General features: G+C 44.3%; 1 protein-coding gene across 2 annotated transcripts; it reads right to left on the bottom strand.

The window, feature by feature from the left end:
• Positions 1–10,010: 10,010 nt before the first annotated feature.
• LOC118407455 (deleted in malignant brain tumors 1 protein-like) lies at positions 10,011–16,673 on the bottom strand. 2 transcript variants are annotated; one of them, XM_035807930.1, is made up of 9 exons: positions 15,954–16,673; positions 14,275–14,452; positions 13,710–14,030; positions 13,246–13,563; positions 12,734–13,048; positions 12,061–12,378; positions 11,451–11,561; positions 10,993–11,209; positions 10,011–10,671 (listed from the first exon to the last, which is right to left on the bottom strand). In XM_035807930.1, exons 1-9 carry the CDS (start codon positions 16,659–16,661, stop codon positions 10,338–10,340), a joined length of 2,820 nt encoding a protein of 939 aa, XP_035663823.1. In that variant the 5' UTR covers positions 16,662–16,673; the 3' UTR covers positions 10,011–10,337. The 2 variants fall into 2 exon arrangements, with proteins under 2 accessions (XP_035663823.1, XP_035663824.1); XM_035807931.1 differs by having other exon boundaries at positions 10,011–10,653.
• Positions 16,674–17,822: the final 1,149 nt, after the last annotated feature.

The following is a 17,822-nucleotide window of genomic DNA, read 5'->3' as shown; positions in this document are numbered from 1 at the left end:
ACCCAAACAGCCCAGATAGAGAGCATTCAGCGTCGCGCCTGTCGAGTTATCCTCGGTACAAGCTACTCAAAGTACTCGGAAGCATGTGACCGTCTAGGACTACCCACACTCCAGCAACGACGGGAACAGCTTACTAAGAAGTTCGGCTCCACCTTGTTGCAATCAACAACATTCCGACAGTGGCTCCCACCAACCCGAGGTGAGACCAGTGGACGGTGTACCAGATCTCACAACAAACTGAACACTATCAATGCCAGGACGGAGAGGTATAAGAACAGTACCATTCCGCACATCGTCCGACTACTGAACTCATGAACTGTGCCGTTTTTAACTTATCTGTCGATTTTATCGGTCAACCGAATCTGTATATAAATCTGTATATATTTTAATACGTTTGATTTCTGTAAACGATTTTAATTGTCCTCGTTATGTTGTCCATGTTACAACTATCTACGTTAGTACATGAGCAATTCAGGGCCAGTCCTGCGAATCTGTACTTTTAATGAACCCAATAAACCATTATCATTATTATTATTATTATTACCGTTGCTCTCTTTGGTATGGTAACAGCTCCCAGTACGGTACAAATTTACTGCAAAGAATGCAGAATAGGGTAGGAGAACCTTTCCTAGGACTGCAGCTATGAACACATTCAGCTGAAGTACACTAGTCTTGTTTCTTGGACGGAAAGATGTGGTAACAATACACAAAACACACTATGCACCTGATTGTATAAGTCTCTGAATAACATGTTGCCATTACATATAAACAAACTATTTGTATCTTGCCGAGACAACGTAAACAAAAGCACCAGGCAATCCTCAACAAGAAAACTTGAGTAGGAATGTCTATCAAACCCCTTGAGGTCTCCTGAATAATAGGCTTAAGTCGCTCGTCTGATACATTGACTTTTACGACATTTATTTGAACTGCACAAGCTTCCTATTCATTGTCAGCTGTTTAGTGACTAGTACACAAACGTGTCGCCTGTCCTCTGATCGTACGGAGACTCTAGTTATCCACCACAGGTGTTGTTTATGGTTCAGTATACGCGAAACAAAAGGCTCATGAATAATTTTGTTTCTGGCAGAGAGTAAATTTTACGGAATGTGATATGTCGTGTTGCTATACCAATGGGATTGGCCTGTCCCCAATCATACGTGGACGCCCGAGTAGACCTGGAATACTTTCACAGCGTTTTTCATGGTTGAGTATAAGAATGTTCAAATATACTGTATATGACCGAGGGTGAACCGAACGCCTTTGTTATAATAGTAACGGTATTTTAGGTATTGTTTGTGTTTCTGGATGCGTAGATGAGAAAAAATTCGTACTTTCCCAGAACTATCGTAGAGTGGAATTTGTTAACACCAAGTACAGTAGGGGCATCTTCTCTGGGAAGTTTTAAAGAACGCTTGCAGATAGATGTACAAAAGTTAGGTGTGACGAGTCGTTCGGTGTAATATAACCGGCTGCTGCCACGCTGCGTGCCTGCGAAGCTGGTGTGTTACGTCGAACGGCGGATATATAGATACAGATGTATATGACTTTGAATGGTTTGTGAATCTGAGAAAATTAAAGGTTTGTCTCTTAGACGTTGCTTAATGATCGCGTCATGCTCGTACAAGGTTGCAGTCAGATCCCGTACCTGGGTTTGGAGTCGGGTTGCTTGTTCTTGTAGCTCCTGTGTCAGGTTCTGTACCTGGGTTTGGAGACGGCTTTCTTGTTCTTGCAGCTCCAGTGTCAGGTTCTGTACCTGGGTTTGGAGTCGGGTTGCTTGTTCTTGTAGCTCCTGTGTCAGGTTCTGCACCTGGATTTGGAGACGGCTTTCTTGTTCTTGCAGCTCCAGTGTCAGGTTCTGTACCTGGGTTTAGAGACGGCTTTCTTGTTCTTGCAGCTCCAGTGTCAGGTTCTGTACCTGGGTTTGGAGTCGGGTTGCTTGTTCTTGTAGCTCCTGTGTCAGGTTCTGTACCTGGGTTTGGAGACGGCTTTCTTGTTCTTGCAGCTCCAGTGTCAGGTTCTGTTCCTGGGTTTAGAGACGGCTTTCTTGTTCTTGCAGCTCCAGTGTCAGGTTCTGTACCTGGGTTTGGAGACGGGTTTCTTGTTCTTGTAGCTCCTGTGCCAGGTTCTTTAAGCGGCCCGTTTCCTCCTTGGTCTCAGACAAACTATCTATCTGAGCTTGCTGATTTGTTTTCTGCTCTTGTAGCTCTTGTGTCAGGTTTTCTAACCGATCGCTTAAAATGTCAACTTGATTTTTCAAGCGGCCCGTTTCCTACTTGGTCTCGGCGAGCTGCCGCTCCAGGCCCGGCGGTGTGCAGCCCTCAGTACGGGACCCAGGCGGAACCACATAGGTGTAGGTACAGTAGCCCTTGTCTACATACTCCCGCAGGACGGACCCAGCCTGGTCGGTTCTGGTGTCCTGGGCTCGGGCAGGGAAACTGCCGGACAGAAGGACGACAACGAGCAGTACGACGATCGCCATCTTCGAAGAAGTCAACTAAAACACCTGCGTCACACCTGATATTTGAGCATGTCACGGGATGTTCTGATCGTGCAACGCAGGTATGTCGTTAACGGTGCACACCCCAGTTTATTTGGGGTCTCAAATCGAGGCTGCGCACCCTCAAGTCGAGAGGCCGTCTCTTCAAGAAAATAAATCTAAAGCAGAAAAGCCGTATATGGGAATGAAGGGTATCACTCCAGCTTTAAGAACAGCCGGTTTTCAGTTTCTTCACTCTCTCTACTTGTCATAATTTTGGGGGGAGAAAAGTTTTTTTCACGTAAAAAAGTATGCAAAAAAAGGGGAATTTTGACGTGGAAATAAACCCATCACCTATAGTTTAGTCATGAAAATGACTGATATTGTCGGAAAGAGAATACATCTAAGATTAATCAAGCAAAAAATAAAGAAAATCGTAACACTGAGATTTTTACAATAACCCGACGCGCGAGGCATAGCAACACGGCTCACAGACCGCATATGGACGGGGAATCTGGGACAACGGGCGAATCATTTCCAACGCGTAGAAATACAAGGAAGTGACACTCGGGCCCAAAACCAATTTGCACCAAAAACACATCACTTCTTACGCTTTTTAGCCATACCAGTATTAAATGCCACTTCGCAGCAGATTATGAGAAATTTGGTCTCAAACACGGACCCTCGAGACCCTTTCGTCACATTTTTGTCGCGCACTATCTCGGACCCCTGTCGCGGAAAAATTGGTGTGTGCACCGTTAACTCGGCTGTGAATATCAGAGCACAACTCCGATATGGGATGGGAAAGGGAATGTCACTTGAAAAATGTCCTTCTACAATCATTTTCCCTGATGATCTTAGCAAAGAAATCATTCACTTGTCTTGTTCTTTGCATTGACAATCAGTTGATTAATATGTTCCGTAGCGTCTCTACCTGTACTCCCCTATGTTAGTTTGTTCCGCCAACTTGTTACTAACATATGCGCACTGTCGCTAATCCCCGTTATATGTTCATAGCAGTGTGAAAACAAGAAGAAGGAAGACGGCTGACTTTTCCACAATGAAAATCATTGAGGGAGCTGAGTAACACCCCTGTCATATTATCCACGATCTTCGGGCGAAGATCGATGGAAGATCGGCCATATTTCAGATCGACAGAGGGTTGCGCGTATTTTTCGCCTGAAAACCGTCCCAGTCACATACAAGCCATACTTTGTACCTTGTACAATTGTTGTCCAATAAAATGATTACTATAAGCGAGGCTCGGGCGATTGCCGCAAAATCGTCGTCCGATCGATTTTCGCCAAATGTGACGGGGGTATTAAATAGTTTGCGTCACACCTGCGTCCGTGCGACCTGTTGGACATTTGACTCCCTACCAGGACAGATGGCTCGTTATCTTTGAAATGTAGGAAATGTTGGGGCACAACACAAGTACGGGCTGGGGAAGGGTTGTGTGTAATGCTAATTGCTTATTGAAATGTGCAAGATACCGATATTAGATTAGAAAAATAGATCAGCTCATTTTTATGTCAAGCCTCCCTAGGAGGATTCCTCTATTAAGTTAATGATAGCCAAAAGATGACAGCTGATTTTTTTCCAACCAATTGATTATGTGTTAGGCAGGCGTAACAACCATACCTTACCTTACCTTACCTCACCTCACCTTACTTTAACTTAACTTACCTTACCCAGTAACGTCCCCAGTAATGGTTGTTACACCAGTGTACCACATCCTTTAGATTTTAGAGGACGCCCATAGAGACATTTATCAAAAAGTGGGCTGCTTTTATACATCAGGGTAAGTAGATAACGCAAAAAAATATTGAGCAATTATGATAACGTTTGTTATTACAGTTATTATAGTAAAGTATTTCAAAACGCAGCGCTACAAATGACAGCAAATGATCCTAACTTGTTCCTTATTAAAGCCAGAAATAGCGTTGCAGAAACGGCCTTCTTGTTTTTACATGTAAATGTGACTCATGTAAATGTTACGACCGCATGCCCCACCTTACGCAGCTGCAGGTTTCAAGATCAAAGAAGGGAGCGATCTGACTTGATCTGTCTGATGGCCTGTCTTGCTGGTTTCACCTACCAAACTATAATCTAAGATTTGAATTGTTTTGTTTTCTGTTGCTATTTGACTTATTCATGTCTTCTCAGGCGACAGTCATTTTTAAATTGCTGGATGCCCAACCATGGCTATGAACTCTTTCAAGCCTTTAGCCAACACTATAAATGTTAGATGCATCTTTTGTAAAACTTAATAACGTTAGATGTTGTAGGAAAACAAAGAAAGCATCGAAGTTGTCTGTAATTTGCTTCATACCAAATTGTAAGGACTGGCAACAGCATATTTCATATTCCAATGATATATGAGTAACCTGTGCTAAAGGTGAGCCAAACGTCTGACAAGTTGTTCAGAAGCAGATGCGGCGTAATTCCTCAACCCGGACACCTCCAAGATATTCATTGTGCTAAAGTTAGCTGTCTTCCGTTCCGTATGGTAATCCTCTCATTACCAAACAACTCTTCTGATTCATTGACGTTTACGATATCTATTAACCAATAGTGTAAATGACATGCTAGACCCAATATGTTGACTTATCCATACCTATAGATATCCATATATGTCTGTTCATGTTGTATAGTAAGTGGTTGTTATAGATAGACCTGACGAAAGTCGCTGTACTTTTGTCGTGTCAATAAAGATTTCTTTCTATTTGAAGTGCACAAATTCCTCTTCGTTGTCCGTCAACAGGTTGTTACCACTGGTTACTGACTTTAACAAAAACGTGCCACTTACTAGTATCTCCTGATCGTACTGGACTCTAGTTATTTGTCACAGGTTCACTGTTCAGTATACGCAAAAAAGGATCATGAATAATTGTGTTTCTTGCAGGGAGGGAGCTTTGTAGAATGCGGCATGTCGTGTCGCTATACAAGTGGGTTTAACCAGTGTGCCCAGTAATAGGTGGACGCTCGAGTATACTTAAATACTGCCGCAGGGTTTTCCATGGTTAGGTACAGAAGAAACGTTGAATAATTCTGTATATGACAGTGTGTGAACCAACAGCCTTTGTTATAATTGTTGTCAGATATTAGTTTTAGGTATTGTTTTCGGACTAGGACACGAATATATATTTTTATGTATAATGATTTGTCTTATGATTTTTTATGTTTTGTAAATATGAGGAAAGTTATAATGTTGTCCCTTACCTGCAGCCGTTGTTTGATGATCACGTCATACTCGTACAAGGTTGAAGTCAGATTTTGCATCTGGGCTTGGAGACGACTTTCTTGTTCTTGTAGCTCCTGTGTCAGATTCTGTACTTGGGTTTGGAGACGGGTCTCTTGTTCTTGTAGGTTCTGCGTCAAGTTCTTTTTCAGCTGTGCGCTCCTGATTTGTTCTTCGGACAGTTTGTCGGACAGATTCTGTACCTGGGTTTGGTGACGAGTTTCTTGTTCTTGCAGCTCCCGTGTCAGATTTTGCTCCAGCTGTGCACTCCTAACTCTTTCTTTTGACAGTTTATTGAACAAATTGTCTATTTGGCCTTGCTGACTTGTTTTCTGGTCTTGTAGCTCCTGTGTCAGATTCTGTATCAGGGTTTGGAGACGAGACTCTTCTTCCTCTAGCTTCCTTGTTATGTTCTGTTTCAGCTGTGCACTCCTGACTCTTTCTTCTGACAGACTATCTATCTGGCCGTGCTGACGTGTTTTCTGCTCTTGCAGACCCTGTGTCAGGTTCTGAACCCTGGACGTGAGATCGAACTGCTGACTCAACATCGACGACATTTGATTTTTCAAGCGGGCCGTTTCCTCCTTGGTCTCGGCGAGCTGCCGCTCGAGGCCCGGCGGTGTGCAGCCCTCAGTACGGGACCCAGGCGGAACCACATAGGTGTAGGTACAGTAGCCCTTGTCTACATACTCCCGCAGGACGGACCCAGCCTGGTCGGTTCTGGTGTCCTGGGCTCCGGCAGGGAAACTGCCGGACAGAAGGAAGACAGCGAGCAGTACGACGATCGCCATCTTCGAAGAATTCAACTAAAACACCTGCGTCACACCTGATATTTGAGCATGTCACGGGGTGTTCTGATCGTGCAGCGCAGGAATGTTGTTAACTCGGCTGTGAATATCAGAGCACAACTTCGGGAGGGATGCCGGAAAGGAGCGTAAAATTACAGTCACTTGAAAAATATATTTTTCATCTATCATCATGAAGTTTCTTCGACTCTTACCTTGGTGATCTTAGGAATGGAGGGGGAAGACTTAAGTACAATAAAAATCATTGATGAAACTGAGTTAAGGAACTAAGTCACAGTGAGTGAGTGAGTGAGTGAGTGAGTGAGTGAGTGAGTGAGTGAGTGAGTGAGTGAGTGAGTGAGTGAGTGAGTGAGTGAGTGAGTGAGTGAGTCACACCTGCTTCTGAACGACCTATAGGGCGTTTAGCTCACCCTCAGCACAGATGGCCCGTTATCATTGAAAATTGCCCGGGCTGGGGAAGGGCGGTGTGTAAAATTGACCACATATACAAACCAATCGTCACCAGCATTTTTCTGATTTTTGCCTTGATCTTATTTTAGAGGGGGGGGGGGGGCTGAGTTAAAGACAATAATTTTCTTGGGGGAAGTTGGAAGAAACTGCGTCACACCAGCACAGGTGGCTCGTTACTATTGATATTTTCGAAATGTCGCAAACAGTTTTTACGACTTGATATGAAGCAAAAATACAGGCAACATCAAATTTTGTTTTCCCACCAGATCTATTATGTTTTGTAAAAGACGCAGCAAAACATTAGTATTATTGTAATTGGTTCAAGGCTTGGAACATCTCGTTCTTAAAATCTGCTGCCACATGAGAAGACATTAAGAAGCTCTGTAATGTGAAAACTTACCATTAGGTGGCCAACCTATTTTTAAAAATCGACTTTTCTCAATTTTGTGTCGGTAGCCCCAAATGAAAATAATGGAAATTTTTAGGTCTGTGGTTACCAGTTGCTATATGGCAACGGGGATTTCCAAAAATGGTGGAATTTCACATGGAGCGTATCCTGGGCTCAGGCAAGAAACTGACGGAAGAAGGAAGACAGTGAGCACACGACGGTCCCCATTTTGGAGGAAGTAAACTAAAACACCTGCGGCAGATGATTGCCAAGCTTCGACTGGAGAAGGGTGGGGCGTTGAATGTTGTCCACACATTAAACATTATTAACATCTTTTTCTATTGCCTTGATAATCTTAAGAAGAAAGCTGGTTATATCTAGTACAATGGGTACTTTCGGAGGAAGCTGAGTTAAGGAACAACCTCACACCTGATTGACAGCGATCTGACGGACGTTTGGCTCACCTCCAGCACAGGCATAATCTCATTCTTGGCTGTGACTATCGGGTGGGAGGGGGGTGGTATCAAGTTTAAGAATGCAGTGCCTGCAGTCAGCACGGCACAAAGGAGACACTCTACGGCATGCAAAGGTACTGCAACCAGTGATCTCTTTGCAAACTCGCTGATCTACTCAGTTACAGTGCCACAAAGTGGCACTAACATTCATACGAACCACAAAGACACTGCATCAAACCCTATTCTGATAGCTTAGATGGACAGTCGGTCGTACTGTGCTGGATGATTTTCGTCTGGATGACCAGCACACGTCAAAAGAAGGAAAGGAGGGTCATATTGGGTCAAAGTTGCTTTGCCTTGATGATCTAACAAGAAAGATTTAGATCTTAGATTTATTGAAATTGCATACAATGTAATGCAGGGTAAACTCATGTAACTTAGCTAATACTGGATGCCAGCTCATACGAAATATTTCATTATACATTTACACTTCAGATGACTAGCTTTAGTGCAATAAATGTCTCTGGAAATATCTGTGAAGGAATTACATGTACGCCACACCTGGTTCTGACCGACCGGTCGGACGTTTGGCTCATCTCCAGCACATACAGGTATGTATTACGGTGGGCTGTATCTACAGGGATCAAATAGTTCGCATCTAACGCTGGTTCACCTTTATCAGATGGGTAACCTATATCCGTTGCTTTTTTGAAAACTGGGTATACATTTGGGTACATCAAGTCGACGGTTAGTAGTTTTATACTGCAATATCCTGAAAATATCGCAATTTGAAACTAACGTCCGTGATAATCCCAAATACCCTGTTTTAAGAGCAACGGATATAGGTTACCCAACGAATAAAGGTGAACTGGCGTTACATGAAATTTGCGACTCACAAATCAATACCCGCTTCAGTTATTTCATGTTAGTTACAAGGTAACTAGTAGACGTAAATCGGTTCAGTCATCGTGTACACAACGGGGATCCGACCGGGTCGCCTCTCACTGGCCGGCGGGGAAGGTACCCATCCGCCCGTGAACAATTCTCCCACGACCCGGTGATTCTTTAAACGGCGTACATAGTTCTGTAGAAGAAACTATTATTCCGTTGTATGGTTTAACTGATCAATATGAAAGTGCTAAAAACTGTTATATATGAAAAAACCATTTGACGCTTTGAAATCAGTAGAAGCGAACCTTTCGCGCCAACGGGTGGCGCAACGGGAATATTACGGGAGACCCTCGCAGCCATTGCCCCCGAGGAAATCTAGGTCCCTACACAGAGCCTGTTTGAGCTTGTATTTGGTCAAGGCGGTCACTACAAGTCGAACCTTTCCACAGAATATCAACACAAGAGCACTTACGTACCAAAACCTGCTGACTGAACAAAAGTCTTGTTTGCTCTTAGTGTAAACCATTAGCAATGTGACTTGTGTCTTCCAGTCAGCACGGCCCAAAAGAGACTCACAACGGCCGGCTAAAGTATTGCATCCATCTACACAGTTACAGTGCCTTAGAGCAACGCTTACAAATATAAAAACCACAAAGACGCTGTATCAATTCCTCTTTTATAAGCTTAAGGTACAGAGAATTGCGTTTACTTATCGATTACAGGAGTCTCTTTCGGTCTAGATGGACTGTCGGTCGTACTTTGCTGAATGGGGTAACTAGGACTCCAGATCATAGGGTCAAACTGTGATGTGCCCTGATTACCCAGATAGAGATTATACTGCACCGACTGTCGATCTAAACGCAAGTGATTGTCTTTATCAGCTCAAAAAGCAGTGTTATTACCGATTTTCTTGCCATTATGTAATATTCTACCAAGGCTTCCTGATCACAACATGATAGAAGTACAGGGCAAAGCGCATTTCAACATTCTGAAACTAATGTCCCTAGAAGACAAGGTTGTGCTTCTAATCAAGATCATCATGATACAACTGTACATTGTAAGAGAGACATCACGTACAAAGGTTTGAATGTATTAAGTTGTCATCTAATTCTTGATGATAGCCATTACATATTATTTGCATCACTGAAATGAATTTGCTCTTCATACTTTTGGAAATAGTAAATGTTATCTTCTGATTACCGTAGTGAAAAGAAGTATTTTCATGTATTCGTTTAATAATATCTAAGTTTCATTTACCGTTTGCTGTGTTATGCTCCACGTGAGGTATAATGCAAGCAGCAACAGCCAAAATGCTACAACCATTGATTAAGGATATAATACAAAAAGTGAAAATCTTACAAAACGCAGCAAATTATTAGTGCACATATGCAAAATTTAATGTCCGATCATGAGCAAACAAGTTTTATCTGTTAATCAAAGGTGATTTGATAGAGGGTTGGCCATGACCAGACAAGTAATATTACTGGGTTTATTTTCTTTCTTTTCTTTCTTGACAATGATACAACTCATTACACGGGTCTGCCTAGGCAGCATTTTATAATGTTGGTGTTTTATAAATTCATAAAAAACTCTCAACCGATTTAACACAGGTAATGCAGAAAGTTGTTTATGGCCTGATCTTCATAGACACAGACTTCAGGGAGTAGTGATAGCCTCTCCAGTGGTACCACACCACACCTTGCGAGGATGGACAGGAGTCCCCACAGTTGCCCAGGTAACGGCCGTTGAGGAGGGACTGGCTGCAGCTCCCAAACCACCAGCCGGCCGGTCCGCGCAGCAGAGAACAATGGCCGCTGCTCCAGTCATCATTGTCCCTGTCCACAGTGGAGAACTTCTGCCTGTTGTGGTAAGCCATGGAGTCTCCCGCGGTGCCGGAATACCCGGAAATGTGCAGCCGGTACCCGTCCGACTCACCGGACACCCTGGATGGGAACATCAAACTAAGAAAATAAGTAAACTGTTTGATTCTGCTAATAATGATTACGTACACAAAATAAGTACACGCAGACATCAACACGAACACATATGGATGAAGGTATTTTACTCACCTGAAGGTATTTTAGTCACCTTAAGGGGTTTTGCTCACCTGAAGTTGTTTTATTCACTTATAGTTGTTTTGATCCCTTTAATGTGTTTTAGTCACCTGAAGGTGTTTTACTCACCTGAAGGTGTTTTACTCACCTGAAGGTGCTATTTTTGATCCCTTTAATGTGTTTTAGTCACCTGAAGGTGTTTTACTCACCTGAAGGTGTTTTACTCACCTGAAGGTGCTATACTCTGCCCACCATGACTCCCCTTGCCAGTCCAAAAGTTCAATCCTCAGGCGATAGTTCTTCTGATTGGTCAGCAGGTGGATGTTCTCGTTCCCCAGCCAGTACTCCCCGTTCTTGTTCCCAAAGCCCAGTTTGTACTCCTCCCAGGTCCGGTCGAAGGGAACCGACCCGTCCTGCCGCCGCTGGATCACAGTCCACCCGCCTTCTGTGGGGAGAAGCAAGTAGTGATTATAGAAATTTTAAATTGAACTTCATAGTCATATTCAACAAAAACATTCATAATTTCACCACGCCAAAGTTGAAGGCCTTTATGATCAAATAAGTTTAATTTTTTTCTTCTTTTTTTACACAATATTACATACGCATGAACAAATAAATGTAGAAACACGACATTATCAAGAAACACCATATACACGACAGACCACCATGCTTCACAACATTTGTACCTGCGGTATCCATGTCACAGTACGCCTCCACATCAGCGGGGAGTCCGAGAACGATTGGGTAGACTCCACTTGTTGTCCATCCTGACGAATGATACTTGCCACAGTCTTCCCCTACAAAATGGTTAATAAGATCATGTTGATTTGATTATTTGGATGGCATTCTCTGGGATCCCCAAAACCGATGCGAGCGTGTAAATGAAATAAAAGTTTAGCCAAAAAGAAATTGCCTTCATTATGAAATCTATAGATGCGGTCAAGAAGGATGAAAATATGACTAAATACAGAGTATCGTATACCAAAAAACATCTCCATTTTTGTTCTTTTACACCTACTTCTTTAACTTTTGAATTTACTTTGGCATTCTATGACACTATCATGTCTTTTTTCGATATATATGTGCTCATTTTACAACTGCATTATACGATTTACAGTACGGTCCAAAACTTTTTTCTTTGGAAACGGATGAAAGCTGATTCGCGCATATGTCATCAAAGATCAAACCAACATGGCCTAAGTAAAAAAAAATTTTTTTCCAATATTAATGCCGACAATATGCTTCAATTACAGTTAACATTAGAACAAAAGATGTACATGATTCTATAGCATATACCTGCTTCACAGACGACTCCTGTGTCTTCCTTGTGGGTACAGTCGTGGTCTCCCCACCTGTTGATCTCACAGTCCGCTACAGAAGACTCGTTCCCCGTGCAGTTGAGATTGTCCAGCCAGATGTTTCCTGTTCCTTCTGGAAAAACTCCCCCCACCCTTGCAACTCCTGTAGGATATCCGAGCTGTCTACAGACCACCTGGGCGTCCCTGTCGTCAAACCCGTCATCACAGACCGTCCCCCAGTCTCCATTTCCGGGCCGGACCTCCACTCGGCCTTCTGATAAAGTCTGGCCTTCGGTAAGTCGGACGGACACGGCACCTAAGATTATAGGAGGGCATCTTATCATTGAATACTTGTCGTTCTATTGAGATGGTTTAAGTTAAAAACATTCCTTAATCAATTACTATTTTAACCGTTTTACTTCAGTCATCAAACTGATTCTGCAGAATTTATAAAAGAAAGTCGATAGATGACAGCTATTTCATTTGTCATTTTTTTATACTCTTGAAAACTAACATATTACATGAAACCACCAAATGTATGCGTAAATGAAGACTAATCCTGAATGTTATTTATGGTAAAGATGTCAGTAAAGGCAATGCCATTCTGCATTTGTAAATACAAAAAAACAAAGTAACGACTTTGCATAACAGATGTAACGTAAACTCCATACCTGTACAGACGACCCCTGCGTCCTGACTGTGGCTGCAGTCTTGATTGCCCCAACTCTGAATCTGACAGTCACCTACAGAAGATTCTGCCCCGCTGCAGTCGACATTCTGTAACCAGATGTTTCCCGTCCCTTCTCCGAAGTCTCCTCCTGCCGTGGCGACTCCATCCCGATACCCGAGCTGTCTACAGACCACCTGGGCGTCCCTGTCGTCAAACCCGTCACCACAGACCGTCCCCCAGTCTCCATGGCGATTCCGGACCTCCACTCGGCCTTGTAACGGACTTTGGCTGCCAGTAAGGCGGACTGACACACCACCTGTATATGTGCCATCACAACTACTGATAAATCATCAACTTTCCCCTTCACTTGTTGTGAAAAAATATTGACACTGAATTTTCTATTCACCTGCTCGACATAACCTAAACATGTCTAGCCTTATTTTCTAGATCATATAATTTTTATATGGCTGACCTATTTAATGACGCGAACTAATGTATGTATGTGTCTCTAACCTGTACAGATGATCTGTACATCCTGGCTATGATCACAGTCAGAAGGTTCCCAGCTGAAGTCACAGGACAGGATGTTGGTCTCGTCTCCGCTGCAGGTGACGTCACCCAGCCAGATGTTCTCCGACCCTTCTCCGATGTCTGCCTGCCCAGATGACGTCACCCCGCCGGTATAACCCATCTGTCTGCACACGAACCCGGCCTCAGCCTCGGTCCAGCCGGTGTTGCACACGGCACCCCACTCTAACGCTCGCCACGGCCGGATTTGCAGCCGTCCTTTCCAGGGAGCCGGAAGGCCAACCAGCCGAAGAGCTGCGTTTCCTGGGCACAACAAAACATATTCTATTTTCCGTTTTGGGCAATGTGTATTGCTTCTGTTACAACAAAGGTCTTTAATTTGGCACAAATGCTTCGTAGGTATCACCCAAACCTTCCCATAATGTTTTCTATATCTTAGCCGCCCGTACCTGCACAGACGACCCCCACGTCCTCCTTGTGTGAACAGTCACTCCGTCCCCAGGAGTCAGCAGGACAGTCTCCAAGGTTCGTCTCGATGCCCCTGCAGGCCACCTCGTCCAGCCAGACGTTCCCCGAACCTTCCCCAAAATGACCCGCCGGTTTCACCTCCAGGGCCGCCCCGAAGCCGAGCTGTCTGCAGACAACATGAGCGTCCTGCAGGTCAAAGTTGTCATCACAGACGGAGCCCCATTGGCCGGTACCGTTTCGGACCTCCACTCGGCCATCAAGCAGAGTAGACCCGCCAACAAGACGGATTTGAAGTTGCATTCCTAAAAACGACACTGCATAATCATCATCGCGAGAGAGACAGAAAGAGAGAGAGAGAGGGGGGAGAAGAAAAAAAGATTGACTGACAGATGGGCAGGTAGCTAGATGGTCGTTACGAGAGATGTATTTTATTTCAATTCCCAAACATTGAGAAATAAAAAGATTCATTGTAAATTTCTTACAAAAGGAGAGCAAACAGTACATGTCACTAGATGTTCTAATCTATACAGACTGTAGATTTCTCACCGATTACAGGCGCCGCGCCAGGAGTGGCTGAAGTTGTTGTGGTGATCTCAGCTGCTCTACTTTCGGCGCTTCCAGTGGAAGGCTGTATCTCCATAGGTGACGTCATCCCAGTTATTGGGGCGACAGTGTTGGGCACTGCGTCACTAGGCAGCGTGGTGCTGACGTCATCCGGTACCAGCTACTCACAAGAACACAAACATGGAAGGTGGGAAACATGACGTCATTACTCCAGGAAGGAGAATCACCCCCTGATTGAGTCCGGATGGTTATGCTGTTCGCAGCTGTATCTCAAGATCCTTTTGCTGCATGCGTATGTAGTTTGACTTGTCGATAGCCCGTACGTGCGAGATCATGCATGTTGTGAATTGCAGCTGTTTTATAAGTAATGTAATTTTTCAGAAATCACCCCTGCAAATCATACAAATCAATGCCTAATTTACCTAATTTGAGGTATTACTTCACTGAAGTGTGTCCAAAGGGGGGCTTGTTATCTTTTTGAATTGAAGGATTTGAGGAATTGTCTATTTGTGAATCATTCAGTACACGTGGTAAGAAATTGTACACGAGGCTCCCAAAGGCATGATCATCACAGTTTTAACCCTATCCAGACGGGGGGAGAGGCTAAAAGTGCCTGCGCCAACTTTGACGTTGTATATAACTCCTTTACGGCTTGCGATAGGATTTTCTTCTTGGCAACAAGCTACAGAAAATATAATACGTTTACAATATTTCGTGCCATGGTAGTGGGTTTCTGTAAGGCATATTTTACAAAATTCACAAATTTCTAAATTAAACTTTGACAACAAAAGTCAGAAGACTTGAATATTCATAAGAAACCCTTTATTGGTAACTTTTTGTGTGATATCTTTAGGTATTATGGAATTCCCCAACAAAAACAAGCCATGACGTCACAATTACGTCATACTACGTTATAATGATATCAAACTTTCACAAATTATAAAAATCAACGAGAACATCACCCCTTGCGAATTTGGTGATCGTAGAGTAAGCCGTTCGGAAATTATAAAGCCCCCCCCCCCCCCGACAAGCTAATCCAAACAAGCCCAGTCTGGATAGGGTTAAATTGAAAGACAGTGCAACTTCATATAGTGCAGCTAATCACAGTAACAGGGGTACACTATAGGCCGGTCTGATAAAAAATGACCGAGGGTGAACTTAACGGAGTGTGACTCGTGCTGGCACTATACAAGCGCGCAAGACATATGCATATTGACCTCCGGACGCTCGAGTGAACCTGAAAGACGTAGGGCTTGTTTATGGTACATTTGTAAGGGATCCCGTGTCGGATGAAGTCCCGGTTTGGCTCCAAAGCCACACACAAGAAAACAACTAAAACGGAGTCAAAATGAGCCCAGGGCCAAGGCGTACGTACTCAAAAAGCCGCAAGGTGTCCCACGGGGCCACACGAGAGAGCCAAAAAACAGTCCGGCAGGGCCCTCTTCCAACTGTGGTGAATCCTCTATTGTTCAGGACAACACAATTCTTATGAATCGTTCTGGTTTTGACCGCGAGTGACCGACACTCGGCTGAGTTCACCAGTCCCACCTTCTGGGCACGAAAAAATATGACTGCTCTTATGGAGGCTTAATTCAAGCCATGCTTAAGGGTTTACTTTTGTGCAGTATGAACAGGAATAAAGATAGAATTTTGTCACTCACCTGCAGCAGTTGTTTGATGATCACGTCATGCTCGTAAAAGGTTGTGGTCAGATTCTGCACCTGGGTTTGGAGACGGGTTTCTTGTTCTTGTAGCTCCTGTGCCAGGTTCTGTACCTGGGTTTGGAGTCGGGTTTCTTGTTCTTGTAGCTCCTGTGTGAGGTTTTGTACTTGGGTTTGGAGACGGGTTTCTTGTTCTTGTAGCTCCTGGGTCAGGTTCTGTACCTGGGTTTGGAGACGGGTTTCTTGTTCTTGTAGCTCCTGGGTCAGGTTCTGTACCTGGGTTTGGAGACGGGTTTCTTGTTCTTGTAGCTCCTGGGTCAGGTTCTGTACCTGGGTTTGGAGACGGGTTTCTTGTTCCTGTAGCTCCTGTGTCAGGTTCTGTTCCAGCTGTGCACTCCTGACTTTCTCCTCTGACAGTTCAGCGCTCAAACTGTCCACCCTGGACGTGAGAACTGACTGCAGACCCAGCAAGGTTTGCACCAAGAGATCCACCTGATTTTTCAAGCGGCCCGTTTCCTCCTTGGTCTCGGCGAGCTGTTCCTCTAGACGTGGCGGAGAAAAGCTCCCAGTACGGGACCCAGGCGGAACCACATAGGTGTAGGTACAGTAGCCCTTATCTGCATACTCCTGGTGGGGTCTAACATCCTGGGCTCGGGCAGGGAAACTAACGCACAGGGCCAACACAGCGAGCAGTACGGCACTCGCCATTTTGGAGGAAATAAACTAAAACACCTGGAGGAAGTAAAATATTGCTACTGCGTCACACCCTGACACCTGATCGGTGTTGTTTTCCCAGCAACACAGGTACATGTTTGACGTTAGGGAACTACGTCAACACCTGACTAAAAACGTCCGTCAGGTCAGGTGTGTCTTAAGAGGTTGTGAATGCAAGAGGCAGAACTTGTAGATGTAAAACGGGCAGGTGTAAAATAGGGGTTTGATTCTCCCATTTTGCATAAAATGGTAAAGTCGAGATTCCGCAGACAGGATCGTGTACAGTAAATATATGCAAGAAGTTATAACATGAGGCTGGGGTGTTACGCCAAACGGCGGTCATACCGGCAATGTAGATACAGATACAGAAGCTGGTGTGTTACGCTGAAGGGTGGTTATACCGGCTATATAGATACAGATACAGAAGCTGATGTGTTACGCTGAAGGGCGGTCATACCGGCTATGTAGATACAGATACAGAAGCTGGTGTGTTACGCCAAAGGGCGGTTATACCGGCTATGTAGATACAGATACAGAAGCTGGTGTGTTACGCCAAAGGGCGGTTATACCGGCTATGTAGATACAGATACAGAAGCTGGTGTGTTACGCCAAAGGGCGGTCATACCGGCTATATAGATACAGATACAGAAGCTGGTGTGTTACGCCGAACGGCGGTTATACCGGCTATATAGATGCAGATACAGAAGCTGGTGTGTTGCGCGGAACGGCGGTTATACCGGCTATATAGATACAGATACAGAAGCTGGTGTGTTACGCCGAACGGCGGTTATACCGGCTATATAGATACAGATACAGAAGCTGGTGTGTAACGCGGAAGGGCGGTTATCCTGGCTATATAGATACAGATACAGAAGCTGGTGTGTTACGCCGAACGGCGGTTATACTGGCTATATAGATACAGATACAGAAGCTGGTGTGTTACGCCGAACGGCGGTTATACCGGCTATATAGATACAGATACAGAAGCTGGTGTGTTACGCGGAACGGCGGTTATACCGGCTATATAGATACAGATACAGAAGCTGGTGTGTTACGCGGAACGGCGGTTATACCGGCTATATAGATACAGATACAGAAGCTGGTGTGTTACGCGGAACGGCGGTTATACCAGCTATATAGATACAGATACAAAAG

Source organism: Branchiostoma floridae, unplaced genomic scaffold (assembly GCF_000003815.2).
Source record: "Branchiostoma floridae strain S238N-H82 unplaced genomic scaffold, Bfl_VNyyK Sc7u5tJ_1353, whole genome shotgun sequence".
NCBI lineage: Eukaryota > Metazoa > Chordata > Leptocardii > Amphioxiformes > Branchiostomatidae > Branchiostoma > Branchiostoma floridae.
Note: the sequence above shows the minus strand (reverse complement) of the source record. Positions and strands in the feature narration are given on the sequence as shown.